This window comes from Macrotis lagotis, chromosome 3 (genome assembly GCF_037893015.1).
Source record: "Macrotis lagotis isolate mMagLag1 chromosome 3, bilby.v1.9.chrom.fasta, whole genome shotgun sequence".
In the NCBI taxonomy this organism is placed as follows: domain Eukaryota; kingdom Metazoa; phylum Chordata; class Mammalia; order Peramelemorphia; family Peramelidae; genus Macrotis; species Macrotis lagotis.
In genome coordinates, this window is record NC_133660.1 from 178,368,037 (window position 1) to 178,395,578 (window position 27,542).

The 27,542-nt window shown below is 33.9% G+C and overlaps 1 protein-coding gene across 1 annotated transcript in view; it reads right to left on the minus strand.

Annotated features, from left to right (window-relative positions):
• NWD2 (NACHT and WD repeat domain containing 2) overlaps positions 1-27,542 on the minus strand; it is a 169,015-nt gene that overhangs the window by 58,451 nt on the left and 83,022 nt on the right. The window contains exon 3 of the mRNA XM_074227479.1: positions 17,623-17,739. Coding sequence (XP_074083580.1) covers positions 17,623-17,739 — 117 coding nt within the window. The remainder of the gene's footprint in view (positions 1-17,622; positions 17,740-27,542) is intronic.

The window sequence follows — 27,542 nt, forward strand, 5'->3', positions numbered from 1 at the left end:
GCACATAGAGCAGTCAGCAGAATCAGAAATTTGAACCTGGGTGCTCTGACTTTACACTATTCATACTGCCACTATATGTGCTATCTTTTATACCTAGTCTCTTTTTTTTCCCAACCCAAATGAAATACAAAATTAAACTAATGGATTGGGCTGAATATAGTTAGGTTTGCTCACCATTTTTTTCTACATGAACACCCATGCAGAGAAAAAAATACCAGACCAGCTAACAATATGAGGAGAGGTAAAATGATAAAGTGAAAGAATATTGGATTTGTAAAGCAGAATTTGGATTTGAGTCCTAGCTCTGCCATCAGTGTGATCTTAGGCAAGTAACTTCTCATTTTCCTTTTTTGAAAGAAGAAGTGGGACCAGATGTTGCTAAGATCCCTGCTAGTTACTGATGTAAATCAGAATATAGTGCTTCCTTTGCTGGAATCTTAAAGTCCACTTAACATAACCAAAATATCCTGTTGATGTCCAAATAACATGTTATTTTGATTTTTTTTGACCAGTGAAATCAAGTCATTAATATACAGTTTCTAATTTTAATGAGTTATAAAATAATTTTCCTACATGTTAAACAATTTCTAACCAAGTAACAAACCTTCATGAATGTTTCACCACAATGTTCATTTTTTTCTACCTCTTCTTTTTCTAGACAGTTGAGTTGTTGAGCATAAGAACCAATCAAGGATTACAGTAAAAACATACAGTTCTTGGGGCAGCTAGGTGGCATAGTGGATAGAGCACCAGCCCTGGAGTCAGGAGTACCTGGGTTCAAATCCGGGTTCAGACATTTAATAATTACCTAGCTGTGTGGCCTTGGGCAAGCCACTTAACCCCATTTGCCTTGCAAAACCCTCCCTAAAAACCCCATATAGTTCTTAAGGGTTTATAAAAATTACATTCTGAGAGACTTCATGGGGGATACTGAAAAAAGCATAGTATCAAGAGGTCCTAAATTATACGTCACTCAGACTCAAAGGTCACTCAAAGAAAAATTTGTTCAGAGAATAAAGCACAGTGCAGAAGCTTAATTGCACAAAAGACTGGAGATACCATCAGAAGAGTACAATGGATTTTTTTGCATTTGATCCAGCTATTGCCGAATATTGCAGATAATATTGCAAAGAAGCATAAGTTCCTAGCTTTTTCTTCATGAAGTCAAAGGATTTTTATTGAAATAGGATGGTTTAATGGACTGAGTGAAATCCTATGGCACTATCCAGTCTTGATTTAAAAAAAAAAGCCCAAATAATCTAACCCCCCCAACACAATACTTTCTGAGAAATTTTAGATGGAAAGAGAACTAAAACATGTCATTTTCACATAAAATGAAAGTCTCATAAATAAGAAACTGAATAAAAACTTGTAATTGGAAGGGACAGCAGAGTTCTAGTCCGACACCTACCCCAAGTAAAAATCCCACCTAATATATATTTTATAAGTTGTCTTTCATTTTTGTTTAAGGAACTCCAGGTGGCCCATTATAGTTTTGGATAGCTCTGATGGTTAAGAATTTTTTTCCTTTTTAATGTTTTTACTTCTTCTTCCCTGCAATTCCCATCCACTGATCCTAACTTTGCTTTGTAAGGGTCAACAGAATAACTGCATGCAATCCTTTGTTCCTTTTGAAGACAACCACCATGTTCCTAATAAGTTATTCAGTTTAAATATACTTAATTACTTCAACCAAATCTGGTATGGCATCATTTTGAGTCCTTTCATGATCATTTCTTTGCTCTAAATGTGCTCCAGTTTCTCAATATCCATTCTAAAGTATATTAGTGCAGACATAATCTGAGCAAGTACGGTGGAGTTTCTAGCTACCAAATTATTGATCAAATATGCTTCAATTAGTCCTCCACAACACATTATGGATTCATATTGAACTAAAGGCTCATAATAACCCTTAGGTCCTTTTTCATATCCACTATTAGAAATTAAATGTTCTTAATCCTCTAATTAAACAGGTGTGTGTGTGTGTGTGTGTGTGTGTGTGTGTGTGTGTGTGTGGTTTGTTGTTGTTTTTATTGTTTTTTGCAAGGCAATAGGATTAAGTGATTTGCCCAAGGTCACAGTTAAGTAAGTATTAAATGTCTCACCCTTTCCTATCTATGCCAATCATAGGTCTTATTCCTTCCTTGATATTCTTGCACCTAAAATAATTTTCAAAAAACCTTAAAAAAATTCTTTTAACATATATAAAACACTTCAGTTTACACTGGACTTTAACCTTTATGACATTTAAAAAATTGATCTTTTGTTTTGATGCAATTGATTCTCCAAAATCTAAACAAAAACTCCTATAGAGGATAGTCTCTATTAAATTAAGCCAAATTGATGATACCATAGAAAGATCACAATTGAAATTTGGCAGCATTTTCAATTTTTTGTAGTTAAGAAATTTTTTTAAAAGATAAAGGATTGGCTATTAAAGTAGAAAAATCTGGGAAGATGGTCGAGTACATCTGAAAACTTTTGGCTCTCCAAATTTCCTCCACAGAAAAAGATTGAACATTGCCTCAGAGGGAATGTGGATCAGTAGAAATAAACAAAAGTCAGGGTAAAATAGTTGTTCTCCTAAGCCTATTTAAGAAGATCCTGGAAAAGACCAAACCTTTAGGGGTCAACCTGAGTGAAGGGTAAATACTTCCAAGTCAACTCTTTGGAATCAACAGACCAACCCTGGGGCACCTAAGGTTGAGAGGCATCCTCAACCTAAGAAACTTTTATCTCACAGTTGGGGGGGTGGATCTGACAGCTTAGCAGAATTTCTACTGTCAAGGGATGCCATGTACAACCCAGACTTGTCTCTGGCAGGGCTGCCACTTCTGGGAAGATGGAGCTAGCAAATACCTCTTGAGTGTAGTATCAGAGGGTGAGGGACCTAATTGGCTATGGGAATTTGCAGGAGAGCAGTCTCTGGTTTCAAATACAAGGAAAAGAGGACAGCTATAGTTATCAGTCACTAGAGGAATGGCAGGGACTAAGATCATTTGGACGCATTATCTGGGGGCCCCTAGCATGGCTTAGGAGTAGAGAAGAGTTTAAGTTTGAGCCCCAGGGCAAGACCTCAGAAAATGACAATAACAAGGACCTGAGGCTTAAGGCATCATTCCCCATACAACAGGACTACAACTAGATCAAACTAATAGCTGTCAAAACCAAAATAAAAAAATAATAAAAATGAAAAAGCAAAGAATAGCTTTAGATATCACTATAGAAATAGAGATCTGGGTTAATATTCAAAGGAAGATAATGGAATTGAAAAAGGTACACCTTTATCAATGAAAGGTGCCAAATGGTCCCAAGCACAAAAAGATTTCATGGAAGAACTCAAAAAGGACTATAAAAAAATAAGAGAGCTCAAGGGAAAATTAGGAAAAAAGAGCAGTCTGAGAAAATCGTGAAAAAAAGTCAATCAACTTGGAACAGAGAATCAAAATTTTAAGTAAGAAATTAATTCCTTGAGAACTAGAATTGGGCAAAGGGAAGTTTGTGATGGTCTAAGACATAAAAATGAAAAAAAAAACAAAGTCAAAAAACTAAAAAAAAGAAAATGTGAAAAATTTCATCAGAAAATACCACTGATCTGGAGAACAGATTGAAAAGAAATAATATAAGAATAGTTGGACTGCCTGAAAAGTATGAAAAAAATTTTGTACAATATTACATAAATTAGCAAGGAAAATTTCCCTAACATTTTAGAAGGCAAAGCAAAAATACAAAAAAATCCACTGATTGCCACCTGAAAGAGATTCTAAAGGAATATCATAGCCAAGTCTCAAATCTTTGCAGGAGAGGAGTTAAGGAGAAAATATTGGAAACAACAAGAAAAAAGCAATTTAAAAATCATTGAGCTACAATAAAGGTTACACAAGACCTAGAAGTGAATATGCTGAAGGACTATAGGTCTTGGAATACTGCATTTCATAGAACAAAAGATCTGGGATTTCAACCAAGGGTAACTTACCTAGCAAAGTTAAATATAATCTTGAATGGAGAAAAAAAAAGACATTTAACAAACTGAAAGACTTTCAGGCATTTGTGACAAAAACAGCAGAGCATACATAAGGTAAAATTTGACACATAATATCTAGAAGAAATATAAAGTAAACAATAAGGACCAATAAGGTCCAGTCATTTACTTCTTATATATATATATGACAATATTATAAATTCTTTTAACTGTTGGTTTTATTGGAATATTTTGAAAGAAAGGCTTGAGTTAAGTATTATGGGATGACTAAAAAAAATCTGGGTATGGAAAGATAGAAAGGAGCAATTATCTCAAACAAATGAGGAAAAAAAGGAAAAAAAATGATTTATCAATCACTTCATCATTACTAGTCAAAATTAAGTTCAGAATAGCCAGCACATTCATTAGCACCTTCATTAGATATTTTTCAATCCTGGCAAAAAGCTCATTATTCTTCTGTATTATGCCATGATCCAGAAGTTGAAATCTCATTCTTTGACCTTATCTTCTTAGCTAGTTCTTTGCTACTTATAACTTACATTCTTTCTTCTATTGGAGAAGTTATTGAATAAGAGAGGCAATTGCCTGGAAAATCTTTCAGTTTCTTGCCAGCATCTTCAAAGTCCCTAGAGATCATTACTGGGCTCCTTCTGAAGTATTATTTCTTTCCACAAGAACTATCAGAAATAGATAATAGTTTTACTTGACTTTTGAAAAAAGGTGCAAGGAAAATGTCAGGTTTGGAATGGCTTAAATAATTTCCACAAGTAACTAAGGTTATTATAATAAATGTATTTTTCATTAATTATCATAGAAGGTTAGAATGAAATAAGAACAAATTTTGTTGGACACATACAGTCTAACATAGCTATTTATGGTCTTTAGGCTCTCAGGACTCTTTTATTCATAAAGATGAAGAATGTCATATAGTTCAATTTCATGAAAGTAGCCTCTACAGTCTTCTAAACAAGTCTAGCAGGTTCCTGACAAATTGCCACTAAGATCTTTTGTTAGATCAAATATAGTGGTTTCATGGGATCATTGATTTAGGGCTTGAAAGAGTCCTCAAAAGCTACTGAATCCCCCCCCCCCTTTGCAGATAAGGAAATTGAGATTGGTACAAGTTTCTTGCCAGGGGCACATGGCTCTGAGATAGTATTAAACACATATGTTTTTCAAGTCCAGCCTACTATGTACTATACCATCTAGCACTACTATGTACTATACCATATACCATCTTTTACTTGTGAATAATAGAAGTAAATGTAGGGTTATTATAATATTGCTACTCATTATCACAAGGAATCCTAGGGAAGTAAGATAATTTTATATTTTCACTAATTTCTTTCATATTTTGAGACATGTATAGTTTTAAAAGAGTTATGATAAAGAATTCCTTATCCAATAGTAGAAAAAGAAGAACAAAAAATATTACTTTCTTCTATAGATGAACAATATTTTGCCACATGGTACCTGAAGTCTAGCTTTACCTCAAATATATCTAGGGTTCTGAACTTTTGCAGAGCAGAGGAGAAGTAGAGCAAAACAGATAACCTTATCTTTATAGGTTCATTTACTCTGTATGCATCTTCTATTTGAAACTATTTGAAGTAGGAGGGGGGGTATTTGATTCTAACATAATTCTAATTCTAATGTAGAGAATATAAAGATGAAAGCAAAAATTCTACTTTTCTCAATATCTAAGAAAGTATGCTGCTAGCTGTCTCCTATGATCAAATTTAAGACTTACATCTCATGGTCTTAATAGGTTCCATGTAGATTAAATCAAATTCAAGAGAAAAGAAACTAAGTGATGAGAAATATCTATAAATATAAGAAAAATAAGCTTGTCAAAAATTCTTTCTAGGCAAGATTATCATAAAGAATCAATTATCTTTCACTTTAACAAAACTGATGTATTAGAGATAATGAAGGTAGTGACTAAAATAAAATATAAATTAAAAAGTATTAGAAAGCAAAGTATGGGGGTGGCTAGGTGGCATAGTGGATAAAGCACCGGCCTTGGAGTCAGGAGTACCTGGGTTCAAATCCGGTCTCAGACACTTAATAATTCCCTAGCCGTGTGGCCTTGGGCAAATCACTTAACCCCATTGCCTTGCAAAAACCTAAAAAAAAAAAGAAAGCAAAGTATGGAAACATACCTATTTTAATCTCATCAATACAGATCTTAGCAAAGGTTTTTCCATTAGCATATTTTAACATACTCTACAGACTTGCCTGTTTTAAAATAGATTGTATTTCAAGGAATGGAAATATGAATGACTTTTAAATCTCTTACATTTTCTGTTCTTTTTCTCTCACATTTCATGATTCAAACAATTAGTCAATAAGCACAAGTAAGCATTACTATGTGCTTAGTGTTGGGTGCACAAACACAAAAATGATAGTTGTTGGTCTCAAAAAGCTTATATTCTAATGGAGAAGATAACATGTACACATACAAAATGCATTTTTACCAAATATATAAAAAAGAAACACTTTTTTTGGGGGGGGAGGGAAGGCTCTGATTACTCTGAGAGGCTCAGAAAAGACTTCCTATAAAAAATGACTCAATCTGAATTTTGATGACTTTGACTATAGTTGTGGTTCAGGATGCAAAAGCAAAACTTTTAAATGTAAAGAACTGACCCTCCTAAGATTTAATTTCTCTTTGACAGAAAAAAAACTTTTGAGAATGCACTAATTTGAAGAGTTGGTTTTAAGAATAAAGATTTTTAGATATTTCTGAGGACCTGTTATAAAATTTTCTATAGGGAACTATATAGAAGCCACTAAATTTGTGGTTTCAAAAAGACTAATATGTCTAAAGACATACTTGTACTCAAGTAAATTTAAACTAATTCATGTTAGTTATGATTATTGATATGCACAAAATTAACAAAGAAAAAAGGTTTAGCACTTTACAGTTTCTGAAATATTTTGATGGATTTAATTAGAATAAAGATCAGAAATCATTATTCTGTCCCAGAGAACATTTTAAACTTTTTTCTTAGAAACAGTTTTAGAAAAGAGGGTGGTTTAATCTCTTAAGAGAGCTAGAAAGAAATATAAAAATAAGGTTTTTAAAAAGAACAACATAAGCCTTATTGAGTTTTACAAATATTTTCAAAGCAACATTAAATAACAGAATTTATTTTGGAGTACAAAAAAGTCCATTTCTGTAAATTTGGGGTTTTTCCTTCTTTGGAGGGAGTGGGGTGGTATCCTTATGCCTCTATTATAAGCCTTATTCATGATCCTAAGTTAAAGTCTGGCAGTCTGTAAAATAGATTCCACATACTTTATTTGTAGAGTTGTTTTCTTCCAGACAATAATTATAGCAAAGACAAGTAAATATTTATATATAGTAAGACTTATAATGAAAATTACTCAAAGATATTTGAGAAGCAGTTTGAACAACATCTAAGTTTTAACAATATTTCAATATGCATACTTCCTAGAAGTATAGGTGAAGATACAAAGTAGGAGGAATTGAAGATGAATCTTGGCTCTATTTCTTACTGCTTCTGTGAACTGGAGAAAGTCACATTAAGGTTCTAGATTTCAGTTTCTTTATCTATGAAGTGAAAGGATTGGACTAGGTAATCTCTAAGGTCCACACAGTCATGGACTCATTCAGAAGGGACATCAAAGGTCACCTAGTTTAATAATTACATTTTAGCACTAAACCTCCTACTCAGGTTCATTTAAAAATTTACCTCATTTGCTACACTTAGTAAAATGTTCAGACCCTGAGATTTTAATTGTGATGTTCCTGAAGCCAATTAAGATACCATTTCTTCCCTGCTGTTTATTAATGAGGCCCTCTCCTGGTTTTACATCTGGAATTGAGTTTTTTAGTTAATTAATGGCTGTTTTCATAGCAATTGCAGTTTAAAGGCTTTTTCCTAATAGTTACTCAGGCTGCTCTCTCAGAGGCAGGCAAAAATTTTCATTTTAATTTAAGGACAAGAGAATAATTTGATAAATTTGAGAAAATGTAGATATGTTTGCATTACATGACAAAGAACTTAGGTTATTTGAGATGTTCTATTTAGAATATGATACTAGTTTCTAGAGAAGAAACAACTAATAATGAATAAAAAAACCTTAGAAAATATTGAGAATTATTAATAACAATGGAGAGGAATAGGCAGCATATATACATATAATAAATGTTTATCATTTAATTAATTAAAATGAATTTTTTCTTTCAAAAGACCTGTTTTTTAAAATATTATCTTTTTCATAGGGATGTGATATGCATTATCCTTTTATAATTATGAAAAATTAAGGCAATTGGTGCAAATTGATCAGATATGATCCTTACAGCTGCTAAGGAGTGAATCTGATTTCATCATCATTATTAAAATGAAGAGTAGGAAAAATCTTGAGGAGAAATTGTGCCTCTAGAAATGGATTAAAATAGTCTTCAATATCCCAGATTTGGGAGACCCGTAAATATAATAGTTCTTCCTTGCTCTGGTTTTTCAGTTGCTATAGAAGACTTAGTACTATGGCTCCCCAATGCTTTGGGGCTGATATTTATAAAATGGATTGGCCAGTCTTATTAAAAGCTTTGTATCAGATTTTATTCAACATATGGATTGTGAAGCTATGGCACATAGAGTAAGTAAAAAACATGCCTAGAAATATCAAGATTTTTTTTTGTTCTTTTTTTTTAAGGTCTTTTGCAAGGCAATGGGGTTAAGTGATTTGCCCAAGGCCACACAGCTAGGTAATTGTTAAGTGTCTGAGGTCACATTTGAACTCAAGTACTCCTGACTCCAGGGCCGGTGCTCTATCCACTTTGCTACGTAGCCACCCCAACTTTTTGCTATTCTTCATTGATGTCAAAAAACTAATCAGTTAAACCAAACTTCTCAGAGCACATTGCCAGTGATGAATTTCCAAAGGCCCAGGGAACTTCCAGATCATGGCTTTGTACACTAGATAGAGTCTTTTCTGCAAGGTGGATAGGGAGAGAGTTTCATTCTACATAGACATGTACAGAATAATACTGTTATACTCTCTCTTCATCAACTTTAGAGACATATTGCTAAGTATGGAGTTAGGCAGCAGCACTGTGTAGTGCCCTTGAAATTCAAAGAGCTGCATTTTAAGTGCCAACTATATTCTTACTGTCTGTGAACCCTAGGAAATTCATTTAATTCTGCTAGACTTCATATTCTCATATGGAAAAAATGGGGAACTTGGATTAAATTCTACTATCCTAGAAGGGATAGTGACTGCTCAGAGAAAATCATTAATATTCTGTTCATTATGGGATTTCAAGATCAGTTATGAAAATATTGATGATGGACAATTTACCTCCCATTTCAAATAGATGAATAATAGGTTTAACTATACCCTATGTTTTCGAACAGTACGTGAGGATGTAATAAAAAGGAACTTGAAGGAACAATGTGATGATTGCTGTATGGCAAACAATTCAATTCTATTTGATTTATGGAAAAAGCATTGGACTCAAAACCTAGAGTCTCATTCTGATCTCTCTCCTATTAACTCTATTACCTTTGGCACAATAAAATAATGATCTGAGGACCTAGTTTTTTATCTGCTAAAAATAAGTTGTTAGGAAGGGAGGAGAGATGATTAGAATAGGGATAGCTAAGATTCCTTTGAGTCCTAAAATCCTGATGCAAAGTGGTATAAATTTTCTCAAATTTTTTTTGAGTATTCCAGAAACTACTGTAATTTGAAGAATTTGTGGCTAATATGAAAATATATGCTAACATATTAAAATATGCACTGCAGAGTTGGTTGATGATAAGATTCAGATTTGAGATTATATACTAGCTTTATTTATTTAGAAAACAAAGCTCGAGGCAAAATGGCAAGTCAGTCTATAATAACATTGATAATGGTGATCTAGTAGCCTGAAAACAAGAGTTCTTAACTGCAAATAAACATATCTTTAAGGGGCCTGTATATAGATGCCAGGGTGGTCCATGGCAATGCATGAGAAAAAATTTCTATAATGGGAATTTATGTAATGTAATGGGAAAATAATTTGTTTGCTTTGTGAGCTATATATTTTATTTGACACATTAATCTATTTATTTTATTCATTTAAAATATTATTTTAAGAAGGAGTTCATATGCTTCAGAAGACTTGTGGGAAAGAAAAAAAAGATTAGAAAAACACTTATTTAAAGGATCACATCCAACCTTATCAGTAAGCCTCAAACAGAATCCCAACCCCCCAAATGGTTAAACAGCCTCCACTTTCAACTTTTCTTATGATCTCCATTCTACTATGTTACAATTAAACATTTTTTTCATTAACTGCTGAGGTGGAAGTGATTGTGAGTACAAAGGGCATGGACTGTGACATCTTTCCTTTTTCCTTGGGAGCTTTCAAGTCAGAAATGAGAAGAAATGCTATTTTATTTTACCAGTTAGCTAAATATTTTCTTTCCCTGTTGTCATGTACTTGTGAATCATGGGGCTGATAATTTTTGTCTCTTTTGTATTATTTTTTTCCTTGCTTTCAGGTTAGTTGGTTGTCATGATCTCACTATGTTGGTTTCAAGGTAGTGTCTGATTATGACTCGAGACCAATTTGAACTTGGAAGGCTTTACCACAGGTTGATACTATCACAAATAGTTCACATGAACATCTGTAATGGAGATATCTACAATTTTTCTTTGCTCAAAGAGCTCAAAGAGACAGGACCTTCTTTGATGGAGACACCATGGTGGGCAATCTTTTGCTGGTGTCTCTCACATCACACAATCAATTTCAAAATCTTTCAGAGACCTTGAGGGTGCCCTTGTTATCACTATTTTTGTCCTCCATGTGAATGCTTGCTTTATGTGAGTTCTCCATAAACTAGCCTTTTAGGCAACCATATGTTTGACAATTGAAAAATGTGGATAGTCCATCAGACAGGCACTCTGCAGGAGAGTATGAATGCTTGGCAGTTTTGATCAAGAAAGGACTTCAGTGTCTGGTACCTTATCTATCAAGTGAGCTTCATAATCTTCCTAAAACAAGTCATTTGAAAGCAATTTAGTCTCCTGGTATGGCCCTGGTAAATTGTTCAGGTTTCACAGGCATATACTAATGAGGTCAGCACAACAGTTCTGTAGACCTTCTGTTTGATAGGCACCCTAATACCTATTTTCTCCCACACTTTCTTCAGATTCATAAAGTTATGTCTGGCAATGTGTGCATCAACTTCATCTAAGTGTATATTCATCATCTAAGTGTATATACCTGGAAAGTATAATGCCCAGGTAAGTGAACTTAACCACAGCATTCAATATTTCTCTATTTGCTTTAACCAGTGGTTCCATGTGTAGATGGTATTGTGCTGGCTGGTGGCGAACCCGTTTTCTTGGTTGGGCCAAAATTAACACAAGTATAGAAAACAGACCCCATAGTTTGTTGCATCTCAACCTCAGAGGTTGCATTGAGGGCAAATAGTTTCTTGATGGTATGCTTGCATGAGTTCTGGATAATGGAACTCATTATCCAGCAGAAAATGTCATGTTTTTCCAATTACAAATGGTGTGAAGCAAGGTTCTGTGCTTTAGACACCTTCAGTGAGATTACAAACAGCAACTAGGTCAGCACTGCACTGATGGTGAATTATTTTAAGTGAAAAGACTAGAAGCCAAGACTAAAGTGGAGGGAGAGTTGGTACATGATGTTTTTGTTGATTGTGCTTTTAGGTGAAGAAGTATTAGAGACTGACATAAGCACAATGCCTTGATGTATAATGTATCTTTTGAAATATATAAATATGCTGTTTGAAGTAAAAGGTATGGAGAAAAAATGGTTGGGTCTAGGGTTGTATGCTGAAGTTTCAGTCAGTCATTAAATAGTTATTAACCAATACTAAATGCCAGACACCAAAGTAAGAACTGGGAATACAAATGAAGGCAAAGGCATTGTCTGCAGGTTATTGCTTATTATTATATCAGTGATATAATTGATGGGTGCTAAAATCTATTCACTGCAAAATATTTCTTTATCAGCCTATCCTTGTTATCTAAATTTCTACTGCTAAGAATTCTTAAAATTTTACCTTTCCAAGGATCACCTTATGAATATATAAATACTTATGGAGGACATTTATTAAACTTTAATGACTTTTAAAAATAAAATTTATTTTATTTTCAGCACCATACTATCTTATTCCCATATACCTCCAGTGAGAAAAAAGGAAAGCAAAACCCTTTACAAACCATGGATAGATGAGCAAAACAAATTCCTGCAATGGTCATACTCCTTTCCTTCTGCTTCTCCTTCCCCATCTATGTCTAAATCTGTGAATGCAAGACGTTGTATTTTGCAATCTGCTATGTAATTCACTACTTCCACCAAGAAGTGACCTTGGTGGAGGCAATGTTTAGTAACAAACATATTCAGTTTGAGTACATTCTAAAGAGACTGAAGTGGTGGAAGAAAGTGTGCATTCAATTTGGTAGTGGGGTTTTTTTTGCTATATTTTCTCAGTAAATATCCCTTTGTAAATGTTAATTGATGTTTCTGATGAACTGATATTAGGGAAAGATCGACTGGTCAACTGATATTGGGGGTGTAACTGATGTTAGAGGGGATATACCAGGTAGAGTTTTACAAGTTATCATATTAGAAAAAGCCTTCAGACTCTCAGGGTTAACTCTAGAACCCTAAAAAATGAAGTAGCTATTTTCATTCTGAAACCTAATTTACTAGTCTGAGTGTAGATTGCTAAAGAGACCCCCATAGCATTGCCACATATGTAAAATGAATACAAGGTCATTTTTGGAGAGAGAGTACATGCAGTTAAATGCAAAAAAAGGTGATACTTGAGCTGAGTTTTGAAAGAAAAAGCTGAAATTATAACAAATAGAGATCAGGAGAGAGAAATCATTTCAGTCAAGAGAGACAATGAATATAAAGGCAAAGAGATAGAAGATGGAGTGCAATAGCATGAAGACCAATAACACTGTTCTATAACTAAATGGAAAATTTGTTGATTTTTCAAAACAGAGAAAGGAATGTAGAATGCAAACTATTCCAATGAACCTGACTTAGATTCCTATTAAAATTCTTGAATAATAAAACCTTACAAAAATGATAGGTAGAAACTATTATTGTACATAATTGGAAAACAAATAAAATATTTATATATAAAAATAAAATTCTTGAATAAGTTGATAAAAGAATAGTTAGTGAACATCAAACAGGACATATATCTTTTGACAATGTTACAAGGCTATTGGACCAATGGAATAGGGTAGATATAGATTCTTAAATTTCAACATTTTACAAATTTTTTTCACATTATCCTTATGAAATTGGACAGTCTAATCTTATGGAAAAGATGGACAAATATATCAAAGATAATAATACAGTTAGATATGTTTGGAACTAATTGACTAGTGAAACCCAAAGATTAGTTGTTAATGCTTTGCTATCAACTTTGAGGGATACCTCAATTATGACTTCTATATCTCACAATGCCTGCTTTACTTCAAAATTAAGCTCAAGTACCTACTTAGACATGTTTCCTTTCTTGATCCCTCCAACTGCAAGTACCCTCCCTCCCAAAATACTTTTGTAGTTTCTTTTCCAATTTATACTTAGAATAGTAAGTCAGATATTCAAAATGAAAAATAGCTATTTCACCCTTTAGGGCTCCAGAGTCTGAAGGTTTTTCTAATATGATAACTTATAAAACTCTATCTAATATATTTTGTCCAATATCAATCACCAGTTAACACCCCCAATATCAATCGACCAATCAATCTTTCCTCAATATCAGTTAATTAGTAACCATCTAATCTTATGGACAAGCTAAACAGATATATTTATAGATAATAATACAGTTAGGTATGTTTGAAGCTAGTTGAATGACCAAACTCAAAGATTAGTCATTAATGCTTAGATATAAATTTTGAGGGATACCTCAAGTATGGAGTACTAGGAATCCATACTTGGTCTTGTGCAGTTTAGTTTTTTTAATCAGTGTCGTGTCTTGCTTAAAAGTATAGATGTTGTGTTTATGAAATTGGCAGATAACATAAAACTACAAGTATATGACTGCTTAAACAGATTTTTGACAAAATGTTGGATTAAATCTATGAGGATAAAATTTTGACAGAATGTTGGGTTAAACCTATGAGGATAAAATTTTTAATAGAAGTAAATATTAAATCTGGATTAAAATATTTTCAAATCAACTTCACAAGTATAATATTGGGGATGGGAATAATCTGTTTTATCTAAAAAATATCTGGGATTTTAATGGGCAGTGAACTCAATTTGAGTCAATATAATAATAAGGCAGACACCCCCAATAAAAATAAGATTCTAGGTAGCATAAAAAATCATAATAATGCCCAGGACTAAGATGTGACTGTCCCTTTATAGTTTGCACCATCTGATCCATGCAGACGATCATTTTAAGTTTTGGGCATCACATTTTAGGAAGGTCATTAATAGGATGGTGCCTACAGGCAAGTATCCAGGATGATTTTGAGAATATATCATGCAATTTCATAATATTTAGTTTGGAGAACAGAAGATTCAGAGAAACATGATAGTTATTTCTGAGAATATGAAGTGCTATCATAGCTGATAAGTGGAAGGTTTATGACTGGTTTTCTGACACCAAATCTGACACAAAATTTTCAAGTGGCAATTGTTTCACTATCATCAATAACTGTCGAGATTATATGACAATATGCTATTGATATATTATTAAATAATAAAATGCCAAAATATATTTTATTTTGCATTTTTTGTTTTCTTTCCAATTTCAACTAAAAAAGCTACTGGGATGATCTAGCTTAGCTTGATGTCATACCAAACTATCAAATATTTTATTTTGCTTTTAATTATTTTATAATTATAATTATATATGTATAATTATAATTGTTTTATAAGTTGATACAACTCCTAATATTTCATTTTCCATAATGTTTTTCTTTTAATGTTAGCAGGTGCTACTTTTCTGTTATGTCTCTTTTCAGTTCACAAAAAGATAAATATTAAACTGATTGAGTCAAGTTTCTTTGCTCTTTTTATATTCCTATTTTATCGACAACTTTGCTCTACTAATCTATGTGAAATAGAGATAGAATTTATGTCATCACTTTTGTTCATTGCATATGATTTTTAGGAAACAGTTGTTTAACAGTTCAAGTTGGTCATATAAGGGCACATATACATTTTCTTATCTTTTTAATTCAAATTTGGTGTTTACTTTGATGGGAATTTGACTACAGTGGCAGTTGATTCTCAAATGCTATTGTATTATCAAGTACACTTAAATTTTCTTTTAAAATATTTTTCTTTGAGGTTTGTGCTTGTAGATGTTTTCAAGCCAATGTCTTCTTGTATGTTTGTGTCCTGAGCTTCTTTGTCACTGCAGTAACTTTTTATTATCAGGTTTTTTTTTTTTTTAGTTTGCTCATTTTTCCTGTCTACTTTTTGACTTCAGATTTTATGCTGTTATGGGGCTCTGCCTACTTTTGAGGAGATGTCTTGAGTTTATATTTTTATGTTCTGCTGCTTAGGCTGGGGGTCTATAATTTTTTGTGCTTTCAAAGGGATGTGATCTTGGGAGATGTCTGTTCACTGAATTCTATAAGTTCTTAAATCAAATTTGGGATTATTGACTTTTGTGTGGCTCCATTTTCATAGACTGCTTTTGGACCCAGTCACTGTAACTAACTCACTGAAAGGTTTTTCAGATTCAGAGCTTTAACTTGGTTTTGGTTTCCTATCCTGTTTTAGTCCTTTGCAGACTTATGTGCAGGGCTAAATATCAATACTGAATCCTACTCTGGCTCAGAGCTACACAGCTATTTCTAGAACTTATTCTTTGTTCCTTACACAAGCAGACCTCTTTTCTCTCTTGACCATTCCTCTCTGTACTGGAATTGTGATCAAGGTCTGAGTAATGGTCAATAGAAAGAACCACTAAAGGGCATCTCTTCCTACTTCCAGTGATAGCACAGGGGTCCTCTGGAATCTCTTTCTGCCCATATTTCCTTTTCCATTGTTCAGTTCCCTTACTGTTATAGAACTTTAGAATGCTTCCCCTTGCTATTGTCACTTTTGGCCAATCCCTGCCCCAGTGTCCACAAAACTCTCCATCTTCCTAAATTGCCCTGGATTGGAAAAAAATGACTCATTTTGACTTTTTCTTGACGTTATTAGAATTAAAACTCTTATAGATGCAGTTATTGAGGAGATAAAGCAAAAGTATTGCCTCCACTCTCTAATTTTGATTCTACCCTTCAACTAGCCTTTACTAAAAACCATACCCAGAGAAATGAGCAATCATGAAATTCTTCATCCAAGAGTATTTTGAGTATTTTGTAGGAATTCACACTCAACTGAGCAGATTATGTAATACTGTTTCTTCCTCTTTTATTCTTTTCCTCAATCAATTAGCAAGCAATTTTTAAAAATGTAATAGGTGCTAGGTACTATGCTAGGTGCTTGGAATAGAAAGAACAAGATAAAATAAAAGCCCATCCTCAAACACTATGGCTTATATTGGCATAATCATCAAAGATCAAAACATTTAATTATCATCCCATAAATATATATGGATGTATTCATATACATCCAGATATACTTGAAACCTTTTTATATCTGATGATGTCCTTATGTGAATATTATTTTAGTTATGAGTAGTTTGATATTCTACTTCCTTTATATTTCACTACACATTAGCCTATAAACAACCTATATTATAAGGAAAAAATATTTGTAAAGTGGCAAAGAATATCATTTTCTCTTTGGAATGCAAATAAAATTATCTTCAAAGTATAATATACCTAGTATTACTATAGTAAGTCTAAAACATTGGTCTGCTAAAAAGTGCTCTCTTCATGCCAGTGTAATTCAAATAAAGTAAGATGCATACTATTTGTAAGATCAAGGTGAACTAAAAATGCCTGTTCTATCATATAATGAATATCTAACTGAAAGTCATTGTAGAAATCACTGAACTTTTCCAGAGAGTAATCTGTCTCCATTGGCAGAAAGAGTGATTTAGTTATTTCCTTTGGAATTGTTTCAACTCCTGAGAACAAGAAAACATATGGCAAACATAATGATTATAACTAAAGACATTCTGATGGAAGAATGGTCCTGTCTGATTGCAAAGTAAAGTAATCAGTATGGACCTGAGGTTGTCATTCTTATTGATCAGAAGATATGTGTAAATTTCCAACAAATCTTAGTTATCCATTTAGTAGGCGTTCAAAATTTTAATGTTATTGACCACTGCTCAGCTATTGCTGAATGTTAAGAGATCTAGAGGGAAGGCATCTAATGTGTTACATAGGTGCCTATGAAAGATTTCTGGGAAGACAATGACAAGAACTGCAAGGACTGAAAAGTTATGAATGGGTAGTTATCTGTATTGATGGAGGGAATACCTTTTTTGTGAAGATCGAAGATCTCTAGAAGCAACAAAGTATAATTTACAGCATTTCATATAGAAATCTGAAGGGTATCTCCCATTTCACATATTGAAGGAAATAAGACATTTCAGTAATGAAAGTAGTTGCTTTTCCCCAGAAATACCCCCAAGTATTTTGCAAATATCAGAAATGACCATATTCATATACTTTAAAATATAAAACATTATTTTTATACCCACAACAAAACATGGACCTGCAGATGTTTTCAAACAGTCTTCTAAGAGCTTCATTCGAGTCTTTTGGAGTTCAGGACTGTCCCATTCATCTTCATCTAGGCCCCAGTATAAATCTATGACCTGAAAATAAATATATAAAACTATGTTAATTTATCCTTTAGTTTTGTTCTCTTTTTACAAGAACAGGTGGAATATATTATTTAGCTTTTCTGTGTTTTTTCTTCTAGCTTTTTCTTGGAAAGAAAAAAGATGCTTTTTAAAGATTCATCTAAGATATATATTTTTATACAAGAAGGAGTCAGATGTGAACACTGTAATTTTTTGTCTCTTCACTCTTGATTATATTGTTGAAGTGGATACAGAGGAAAATGAATGTTAAAAATAGAATGACTTATAGTTCAAGTTTTTATTATTTTAAAATGGCAATAAGATTTCTAGAAAATATTTGAAAGCAGTTAAAATAAGGTTGTCACATCATTTAAAACAATTACATGAGTAAGTATAGTGTCATTGTGTACTTTAACTTTGCAAAGTAGAATTTTCATAATATATGGGTATTATATAAAAGGAACTCAAATATCTACCTTTTCTTTTATAAAACATTAGTCATCATGCTTTTTATATCAATGGGATGATTTGCTCATGTCTCCTATACCTGTAAGCAGCTCAGCTTTCATCAATCTAGGTTTCAAATGGAAAACAATGAAAGGTACATATTATTATTTCCATTTGTACAATGAGGATAATGGAACTTGCCATCCTACTTCAAAGAGAATTGGGGAAGATTAGTGAGTCTCAAAGTTTTTATGAATATGATGGTTGATAAGTGCTACCTGAAATAGTATAGTCTTAATCTTCTCCCATATTTATATAAGGTAAATTTTTCAACTACATTTTCCCAGTGTTTTGGAATAATTTTTTCTTCTCTTTTTTTTATATTTTTCATGGAAAGAAATAAGGAACAAATATTTTTTAAATCTCCTCTTGGGATCAGGTTTATATGCTACTCACCCATTGGACATGGCTCCTCTGGCTCTATGGTTCTTGATGTCATTGTATGGATTTCTTCTTCCTTGAATCTCTCTGGCCACTCTGAACTACTTTTCCTATATTGTGATATGATCGGCATACATCTTATACTAGAGTAGATTTTAGGATCTTTGACGTCTTTGACATGCATAAGAATGAATGCCATTTTTTGGTCTTTCTGTCCCTAAGGTCTAGTTAGTGAGTCAGCTGGTATGCATTTATTAAGTTTCTACTGCATGGTAAGCATATAGAAAAGAAATAAGGAAAGACAAAATATAGTTCCTGTTCTCAAGTTCACAGTCTGATGAGGGAGACAACATGAAAACAATTATGTAAGATATATAAATATATATGTATATATATATATATATATATATATATATATATATATATATATATATGAAGCATACATATATAGACACACATATGCCCATTGGAGATAATCAATAGAGGGATGAAAGAGAATGTGTTTTCTGCAGTTTTGTGATTTCATCAGTGAAAGATCTCCCTTGTTCTCCTAATGCAGACCAACAATTATTCTGTACTTTGAATTAAAGAGTTTCCTGATGCACTAAGAGGTTAAGTGATTTGCTCAGAGCAAACACGTTTTATACATCACACATCATAGTGTATCATCGGCTAGTTGGCTAGTTAGGTAGCATGGTGGATATAAAATTGGACTTGGAGTCAAGAAGATCTGAGTTCAAATTTAGCCTTTGACACCTACTAGCTTTGTATAAATGTTCTGAGACAATCCCTCTCGGCCTCAGATTTCTTACCTATAAAGTTGGAAGAATAATAGTGCTTACCTTCCAGGGTTGTTGTGAGGATCAAATAAGATAATATTCATAAAGCACTTTGAAAACATTAAAGCACAATATAAATGCTAAATGATGATGATGATGATGTTTGTTATTCATTCTTGATGAAGACCATGATATCAGGAAGATGATATCATTGACAAGCAAGTAAATTGGATTTGAATGAGGGGAAACTGTGCTGTCACTTTTTCCTCCAGAGCCATCTGGGCCCAGAGGTCAGATATGAATTAATACACTTGAAGATGGCATTAGATTCAAGGCAATAAGGGTTAAGTGACTTGCCCAAGATCTTACAGCTAGTAAGTGCCAAGAGTATGTGGTACAAGATTTGAACTCAGGTCCTCTTTACTCCAGAGTTGGTGCTCTATCCACTGAACCTCCTAGCTACCCCCAAATGCTAGATAGCTATAAAATATCAGAAGCTATGGCTGGATCCAGTTATCTCTAATTTCAAAGTCAGTTTTTTAATCTATTATATCAGGTTGATTTCCTTCCATGAACATAGTAGATAGGGAATAAATATTTTGTTGAATTGAATCTTTTCTTGTCTATAATTGTATTTCAGAAAGGGAGTTTCAGATGAAGCGGATTAGCTACTCTTGTGAAATTCTTTATGAGTATTTTAAATCAAGATTTTTAAAATAAAAAGGCCCCAGTACCTTTGAAGATGTCAATTTTATACATGCAGTCCTATCTTCTCCTAACATTTACCATTTTATGACTCTGTACTAAAGAAAAGAACTTTAAAAGAAAAAAATGCTAAAGTTGCTAAAAGAAGGAAGAAATAAGATCAATCTTTCCTTGAGAATATTTCTTACCATCATCTCATTTCCCCTCTGATCTTTACTCCCTTTTTTCAATAACATCAATATTTGTCAATATCAATAAATATATTTATCAATTAATAAACTTAGTAACAAATACTATGCTAGATACTGTGAGGATATAAGAATAGACCATGCCTTCAATGAGCATGCAACCTCATTGGGATGCATCTATAAATTATCAAACTCCTGGCAGGGAATCAAATAATTCAGTTCCTTAATTTTACAAATGAGTAAATATAAATCAAAGGGAAATGACTTGCCAAAGTACCATATCAAATTGTCTTCATAAAAAATATTGGATCACAGATTTCCATACTTCAATTTCAGTTTTTTTATTCCTAAGACTGGTTACTCTATTTATATGTGATTTTTCCTCCTATGAAATTCCATGTCTCTGTACTTTTCCTACATCATTTCTGTTATAGTTACTTGTATACATTTTATCTTCCCCTATATATCATAATCTCCTTGAGGATTTTTATTTATTCTTGCATTCTTACTAAATAAATTATACATGTAGCAAGACAGCAAATTTACTAAATTTTTGTCTAGAGTATACAGATTATCTGGTGTTATACATGATACCTATAATTTCTTAGACTTGACCCTTTCTGAAGGTTTAATAACTATAACCTGAATACATATATTCATGTTTTTACTACTGAAACAGACTTTACCACATATCTACCTTTCCCTAACATATCTTATTTTCCTTTGGTCTCTCTCCAAATAAAATGAGAAAAGATTAAAGCATAAAAATGGAACTGAGATTTTCAAATAGCAAATAGCACAAAGTATTTTATGCAAGCTGATATATGGTAAAATGTCTACACGATCAATAATTGGCAAAATGTGTTTTCAGTCTAAATTGCTTACCAAGACAAGATTTATTAAGTACTTAAAAAAATTAAGTTTAGCTTTTAGCTTAATGGCTACCCAGTGCAAGAGCTAGAATCTAATTTGCCACTTATTCAAGTCTTAAGTTGTTGACACTATGTTTTATGGGCCCATACTTATTCCATTGTTGAGGATAAAAGTACATAAAAAGTAATTTGATTTGTATGCTTTTTACTTAAAGCCACTTGGTTTATATGAAAAAGAACTATAATCTCTGAGCAACAGATATATCATGGTCATTATGTTGGTGAACTAGTCTGAAAGAGCTAAAACCATTAAATTACTTTATGTACCAAGATTTGAAAATAAGAAAACATTCATTCTGTTCAAAAATAGTCAGTTCAGTTAAAATGAATAATTATCCTATACAATAATTTCCTTTAAAAGAAACATCAGTGAATAAAAGCAAATATTTTCCCAACTAAATTGCTCTTTCCTTCTGCTTTTCCTTTCTTCCTTTCCTCTCTATCAATTGTTCTATCTCTTAAAATATTTCCCAAAATAATGACTGATTTTTTTTTTACATTGGAGACATATTCAAATTAGTTTTGCTTACAAGGTAGTCATAATGGTAATCTGTATACTTATTTCAAAAATGCTCCCATTTCTCTAAATATTTTTGGAAATTCATTTTCTGAATATTTTTTTCAGAATCTACTGTTCTGCAATTTCACTGTAGCTGTCATTGTAGATGGACCTTCAGAACTACAAAAGTTAAGTATCATCCTGGAATCAAACAACTCTGAAATTATTTCTTTGATAACAAGTGATTTGATCTGAGAAAGACCAGTGTACAAACTTCTCCAGTCTCTCCAACTTTATACATGCATAAAGACTGATGGTAGCTCAAGAGACTCCCATTTGCCAGAAAACAGCAGAAAAGAAACCTCTCTTTTAAAAAAATGATTTCTATTTATTTAAGGCAATGGGGTTATGTGACTTGCCCAAGGTCACACAGCTAGGCAATTATTAAGTGACTGAGGCCAGATTTGAACTCAGGTACTCCTGACTCCAGGGCTGGTACTCTATCCATTCTGCCACCTTACTGACCCCAGAAATATCTCTTTTAAAAGAGATTTTATGACAAACAATTGGGCACTCCTGCCTTATGCTGGCAGGAAAAAATCTGGCTATTAGATGTTTGAAGGTTCATTGGGAAGACTGTACTCAATTACATGAGAAATGCCAAGAACCTCTAGTCTTAGGTCAGTGTTTTAGCTAACCTAAGGAACAACTAGGTTAAGATAACCTGTGAGGTATCTGGGTTCTCTAATTCAACTACCAGGACCAATTTCTATCTAAATAAAGTTGCTACCTCCCTGGGTGTCATCAGGGAAATGGAAAGTGGGGAGATCTTGTCTTGCAGAGGGACTGTTGACAGAATCACATTCAGAACCACAGACAGTTCCTATTTTCTATTGTCATTATTTGAGCTCTCCAGTGGAGAGCTTTGATGTAGTCAAAGTTCATGTTTATGTTCTTTAGTTTGACCATTTACCTTTTTATTTTATTTATTTTTTATTTGCATATCACTAAAATATTCTTGTTTTAAGAGTAAACATAATACCCCTCCCACATAAAAATATAAAACCTCATGAAAAATAAAATAAAAGAAAAAGAAAAAGATGTGTTTCAGTCTGTTCTGATACCATCAACTCTGTCTCAGGTGGATCACATTCTTTATCATAAGTCCACCATAGAAGTTACTTCCATATTTTTCCATAGTTGCTATTGCTGATTGGAATTCCCTCCATCCTTCCCACTACCATCTATTATATTTTCTGTCTCCTTTCACTTTGTCCCTCTTCAGCTGAGGGGCAAAGTGGACAGAACACCAGCCCTGGGGTCAGGAGACCCCAAGCCCACATCCCACCCTAGAGACCCAGCAACCACCCTGTCCCATGGTCCCAGACAGGTCACCCAAGCCCAGAACCATGCAAAAAGTAAAAAAGAAAATGTTATATCTGACTACTCTCTCCTGTAATCTACCCTCTTCTCCATCACCCACATCCCTCCCTCCCCCTGTCCCCCTTCTCTCCTTTTTCCTCTAGATGTCGATACCCTATTGAGTGTGTATGCTATTTCCTCTCTGAGCCATTTCTGAAGAGAATGAAGGTTCCCTCAATCCCCCTTGTCTTCCCCCTTCCATATCATTGCAAAAGCTACATGAAATATCTTTAATATGAAATACCTTATTCTACCTCTCCTTTCTCTTACTCCCAGTACATTTCCCTTTCACCAATTGACTCCATTTTTGCAATATATCTTCAAATTCAATTCTCTCCTGTGCTTCATCTATAAAAGCTCCTTCTACCTGTTCTATTAAATGAGAAGGTTCATATGAGTATTATCATTATCATCTTTCCATGCAGGAACACACACACACAGTTCATCATCATTAAGTCCTTCATAATTTACCCTTCTCCTCCACTCTCTATGCTTCACCTGAGTCCTGTATTTGAAGGTCAACATTTCTGTTCAGCTCTGGTCTTTTCAACAGGAACATTTGAAATTCCCCTGTTTCATTGAAAGTCCATCTTTTCCCCTGGAAGAGGATATTCTATTTTGCTGGGTAGTTGATTCTTGGTTGCATTCCAAGCTCTTTTGCCTTCCGGAATATTATATTCCAAGCCCTGCAAGCCATTAATGTAGTTGCTGCTAAGTCCTGTGTGATCCTGACTGCAGCTCCACAATATTTGAATTGTGTTCTTTTGGCTGCTTGTAATATTTTCTCTTTGACTTGGGAGTTCTGGAAGTTGTCTATAATATTCCTGGGGGTTGTTTTTTTTGGATCTCTTTCTGGGGGAGATTGGTGGATTCTCTCAATTTCTACTTTACCCTCTGCTACTAGGCTATCAGGGCAATTTTCCTGTAGGAATTCTTTAAAAATGAGATCAAGACTCTTTTCCTGATCATGATTTTCAGGTATCCCAATAATTTTTAAATTATCTTTCTGGAATCTGTTTTCCAGATCAGTTGTTTTTTTTCAATGAGGTATTTCAAATTTTTTTTCAAATTTTTCATTCTTTTAGTGTTGAACTATTGTGTCTTGATTTCTTGCAGTCATCAGCTTCCTTTAGCTCCATTCTACATCTGAAGGATTTGATTTCCTCAGAGAGCTTTCTTCTCTTCTTTTCCATCTGACCAATTCTGCTTTTTAAAAGCATTCTTCTCCTTAATAACTTTTAGAACTGTTTTATCCATTTTACCTAAGCTGGTTTTTAACATGTTATTTTCTTCAGCATTTTTTGGATATCCTTGATTAAGTTGCTGACTTTTTTTCATGTTTTTTTCCTGTATCTCTCTCATTTCTTTTCCCAATTTTTCTTCTATCTCCCTTACTTGATTTTCAGAATCTTTTTTGAGCTCTGTCATAGCCTGAGCCCAACTTCTATATTTCTTGGAGTCTTCCTCATCTTCAGATTGAGTATTTTGGTCCTCCATGGGACAAAAGTAATTGTCTATAGTCAGGTTCTTTTTTTTTTCTGTTTACTCATTTCCCCAGCCTATGCCTGGTTTTGGGGTGTGTCCTGAACTTTTAAGTTTTATTGGGACACCCCTACAAAGACCTCAGTGTGTGAGGCTCTGACTGCTCTTCTGGTCTATGAATGACCACAAGCTTACCCCTCTGCCATGGGGCTGTGTGTGTGTGGGGGCCCTGCTCTTTGTGGGTCCTAGACTGCAACCAGGGTCTGAATGTGGTCAAAGCCCCAAAGTTCTATTCCAGGGACAGAGGACAGATCTCACTCTGTGAGTGAGATCCTCCACATCCTTACCTTCTGTGGGTTGAGCACTCAGGGTGCAGCTGCTTGGAAGCTCCTTCTGGGCGACTCTAAGGGCCTATTTCCATTTCCCGGATCTGGGTTGCCATGACTTTGCTGAGTGCCATGACCACACTCAGTGCTGTGACCATACTGAAGGCCTGGGTTTTGTGCTCACTCTGGCAGTGGTCTCTCTGATGATCTTCCAAGTTGTGCTTGGTGCTCCCTTGGGTGCAGGTCAGGAAACTGCTTTTGCTGTTAGGAGCTGTGGCTCCCAGGCACCCTGGGACTGCTCCTGAGAAGCTGAACTTCCCTCACTCTTGTGCAGCCACCCCTCCAATCCCATGGAACAGAGTTTTTCCATTATTTTCCAGGTTATCTTGGGCTGGAGAATTACCTCATTGGATCTTTCTGTGGGTTCTGTCTCTCAAAAATTTAGTTGGACTCATAATTTTAAGGTTTTTGAAATATTTTGGAGAAAGCAGAGGCTCTTGTCCTGCCCCATTTTCCTTAATCACACAACTTTATTGTGAATGATATTTCTATCTCCAAAATTTAAATCCAACCTCAAAGGTAGAATTTCATGAAATCATGCTGATTTGGTACATGAAATATTTATGCCATTCACCTTCAGATTAGCTCTCAGTGATACCTCAAAATTCTTATTATCTTTGTTGATTCTCTAGCATGCTTCTTCCCATAATTGATACAAGACTTCTCTTTGAATGTCAGGCTTCTAATTCAATATCTTAGTTTTTATTCTCAGCAAATTTACTTTTTAAAATTTTATTTATTAAGGCAATGGGATTAAGTGACTCACCCAAGGTTATACAGCTAGGTAATTATTAAGTGTGTGAGTCCAGATTTGAACCCAGGTGCTCCTGACTCCAGAGCCAGTGCTCTATCCACTGCATGACCTAGGTGCCCCCCAAATTTACTTATTTACTGAAAAGATGGAGGTCATCTGATGTCAAGTCCAAGTTCCTTTCCCTATTTTGCTAAATTGCTCATATGTATTGCATATCTTCTGTTATTCCCCTTCAAGCTCAAAGTAATTGTTATTATAAAGGCTAATGTATATCAGCAATCCATACCTCCCTCCCACTACATCCTTTCTGATTTCTGGCTTTTTCTCACAAATCTTTAGATTTTTTTCTCCCTTAAAAGTAACAGTAAAACAAAATAATCACTTTCTTCTGACCTCGAAACCTCTTTTTTTTTGTTTTTAGCAATTTAAGGCAATGGGGCTAAGTGACTTGATCAAGGTCACACAGTTAGGCAATTATTAGGTGTCTGTGGTTGGATTTGAACTCAGTTCCTCCTGACTCCTGAGCCAGTGCTCTATCCATTGTGCCATCTAGCTGCCCCCTTGCAACCTTTTAAACTTTCATCCTCTTTTTTTCCTCTTTACTTTAAAATTTATTTTTTCCAATTATATATAAAGATAATTTTCAACATTTATTTTTGTAAAGTTTTCTCCTTCCCACTCTTCTCTCTCCCTGCCTTAAGATAACAAATAATCTGATATAGGTTACATATGTATGATCATGTTACACATATTTCCATATTAGTCATGTTGTGAAAGAAGAATCAGAACAAAAGGGAAAATCATGAGAAGGAAAAAATAAAAAAAAACACAAAAATTGAAAATAGTATGGTTTGATCTGCATTCAGATTGCATAGTTCTTTCCCTTGGTGGATGGCATTTATATTACAATCTTTTAGACTTGTCTTTTAGAATTGTCTATGATCTCTGTATTGCTGACAAGAGCTAAGTCCATCATAGTTGATCATCATACAATGTTGCTGTTAAGGTGTAAGGTTCATGTGAGTCTTTCCCATAACTTATTCAGCCATTCCCCAACTGATGGACATCCCCTCATTTTTAAATTATTTTCCACCACAAAAAGAGCTACTATGCATATTCTTGTACATGTAGGTCTTCCCCCTTTTTATGAACTCTTTGGGATACATACCTAGTGGTGGTATTGCTGGATCAAAGGGTATGCACAGTTTTGTTGCCCTTTCAGCACTTTCAGCATAAATTTCTCTCTAGAACGATTGGATCAGCTTACAAATCCAACAATGGAAATCTGCAAGTTTTCCCATATTCCCTCCCACATTTATAACTTTCCCTTTTTTTGTCATGCTAGTCAATCTGAGTCTCCTCTTCACTTTCAAACTTCTAGATGGAGGATATATAATCTCTGCCTCTCTTTTCTCATTATCCATTTATTCAGCAACCATCGTAATCTGGTTTCCTTAATCCATTAGAGTTTTATTTGCCCTAATTATTATCTCTTTAGGTTATGCCCATTATCCACTGGTATCCAAGGGACCATCCTGGGCCCTTTTCTCTTTTTCCTCAATCCTATCTAACTTGGTGTTCTAATCAGCTTCAATGCATTAAACTCTCTCCTGAGCTAGAGTCCTAGATCATCAATTGACTTTTCAACATATTGAATTGGATATCCTAAAGGAATCTCAAACTAAACATATCCAAAACAGAACTCGTTATCTTTCCCCTAAATTGTCCCCTCTTCTTAATTTTCCCATTATGATCAATGATACCCTCATCCTCCCGGTTC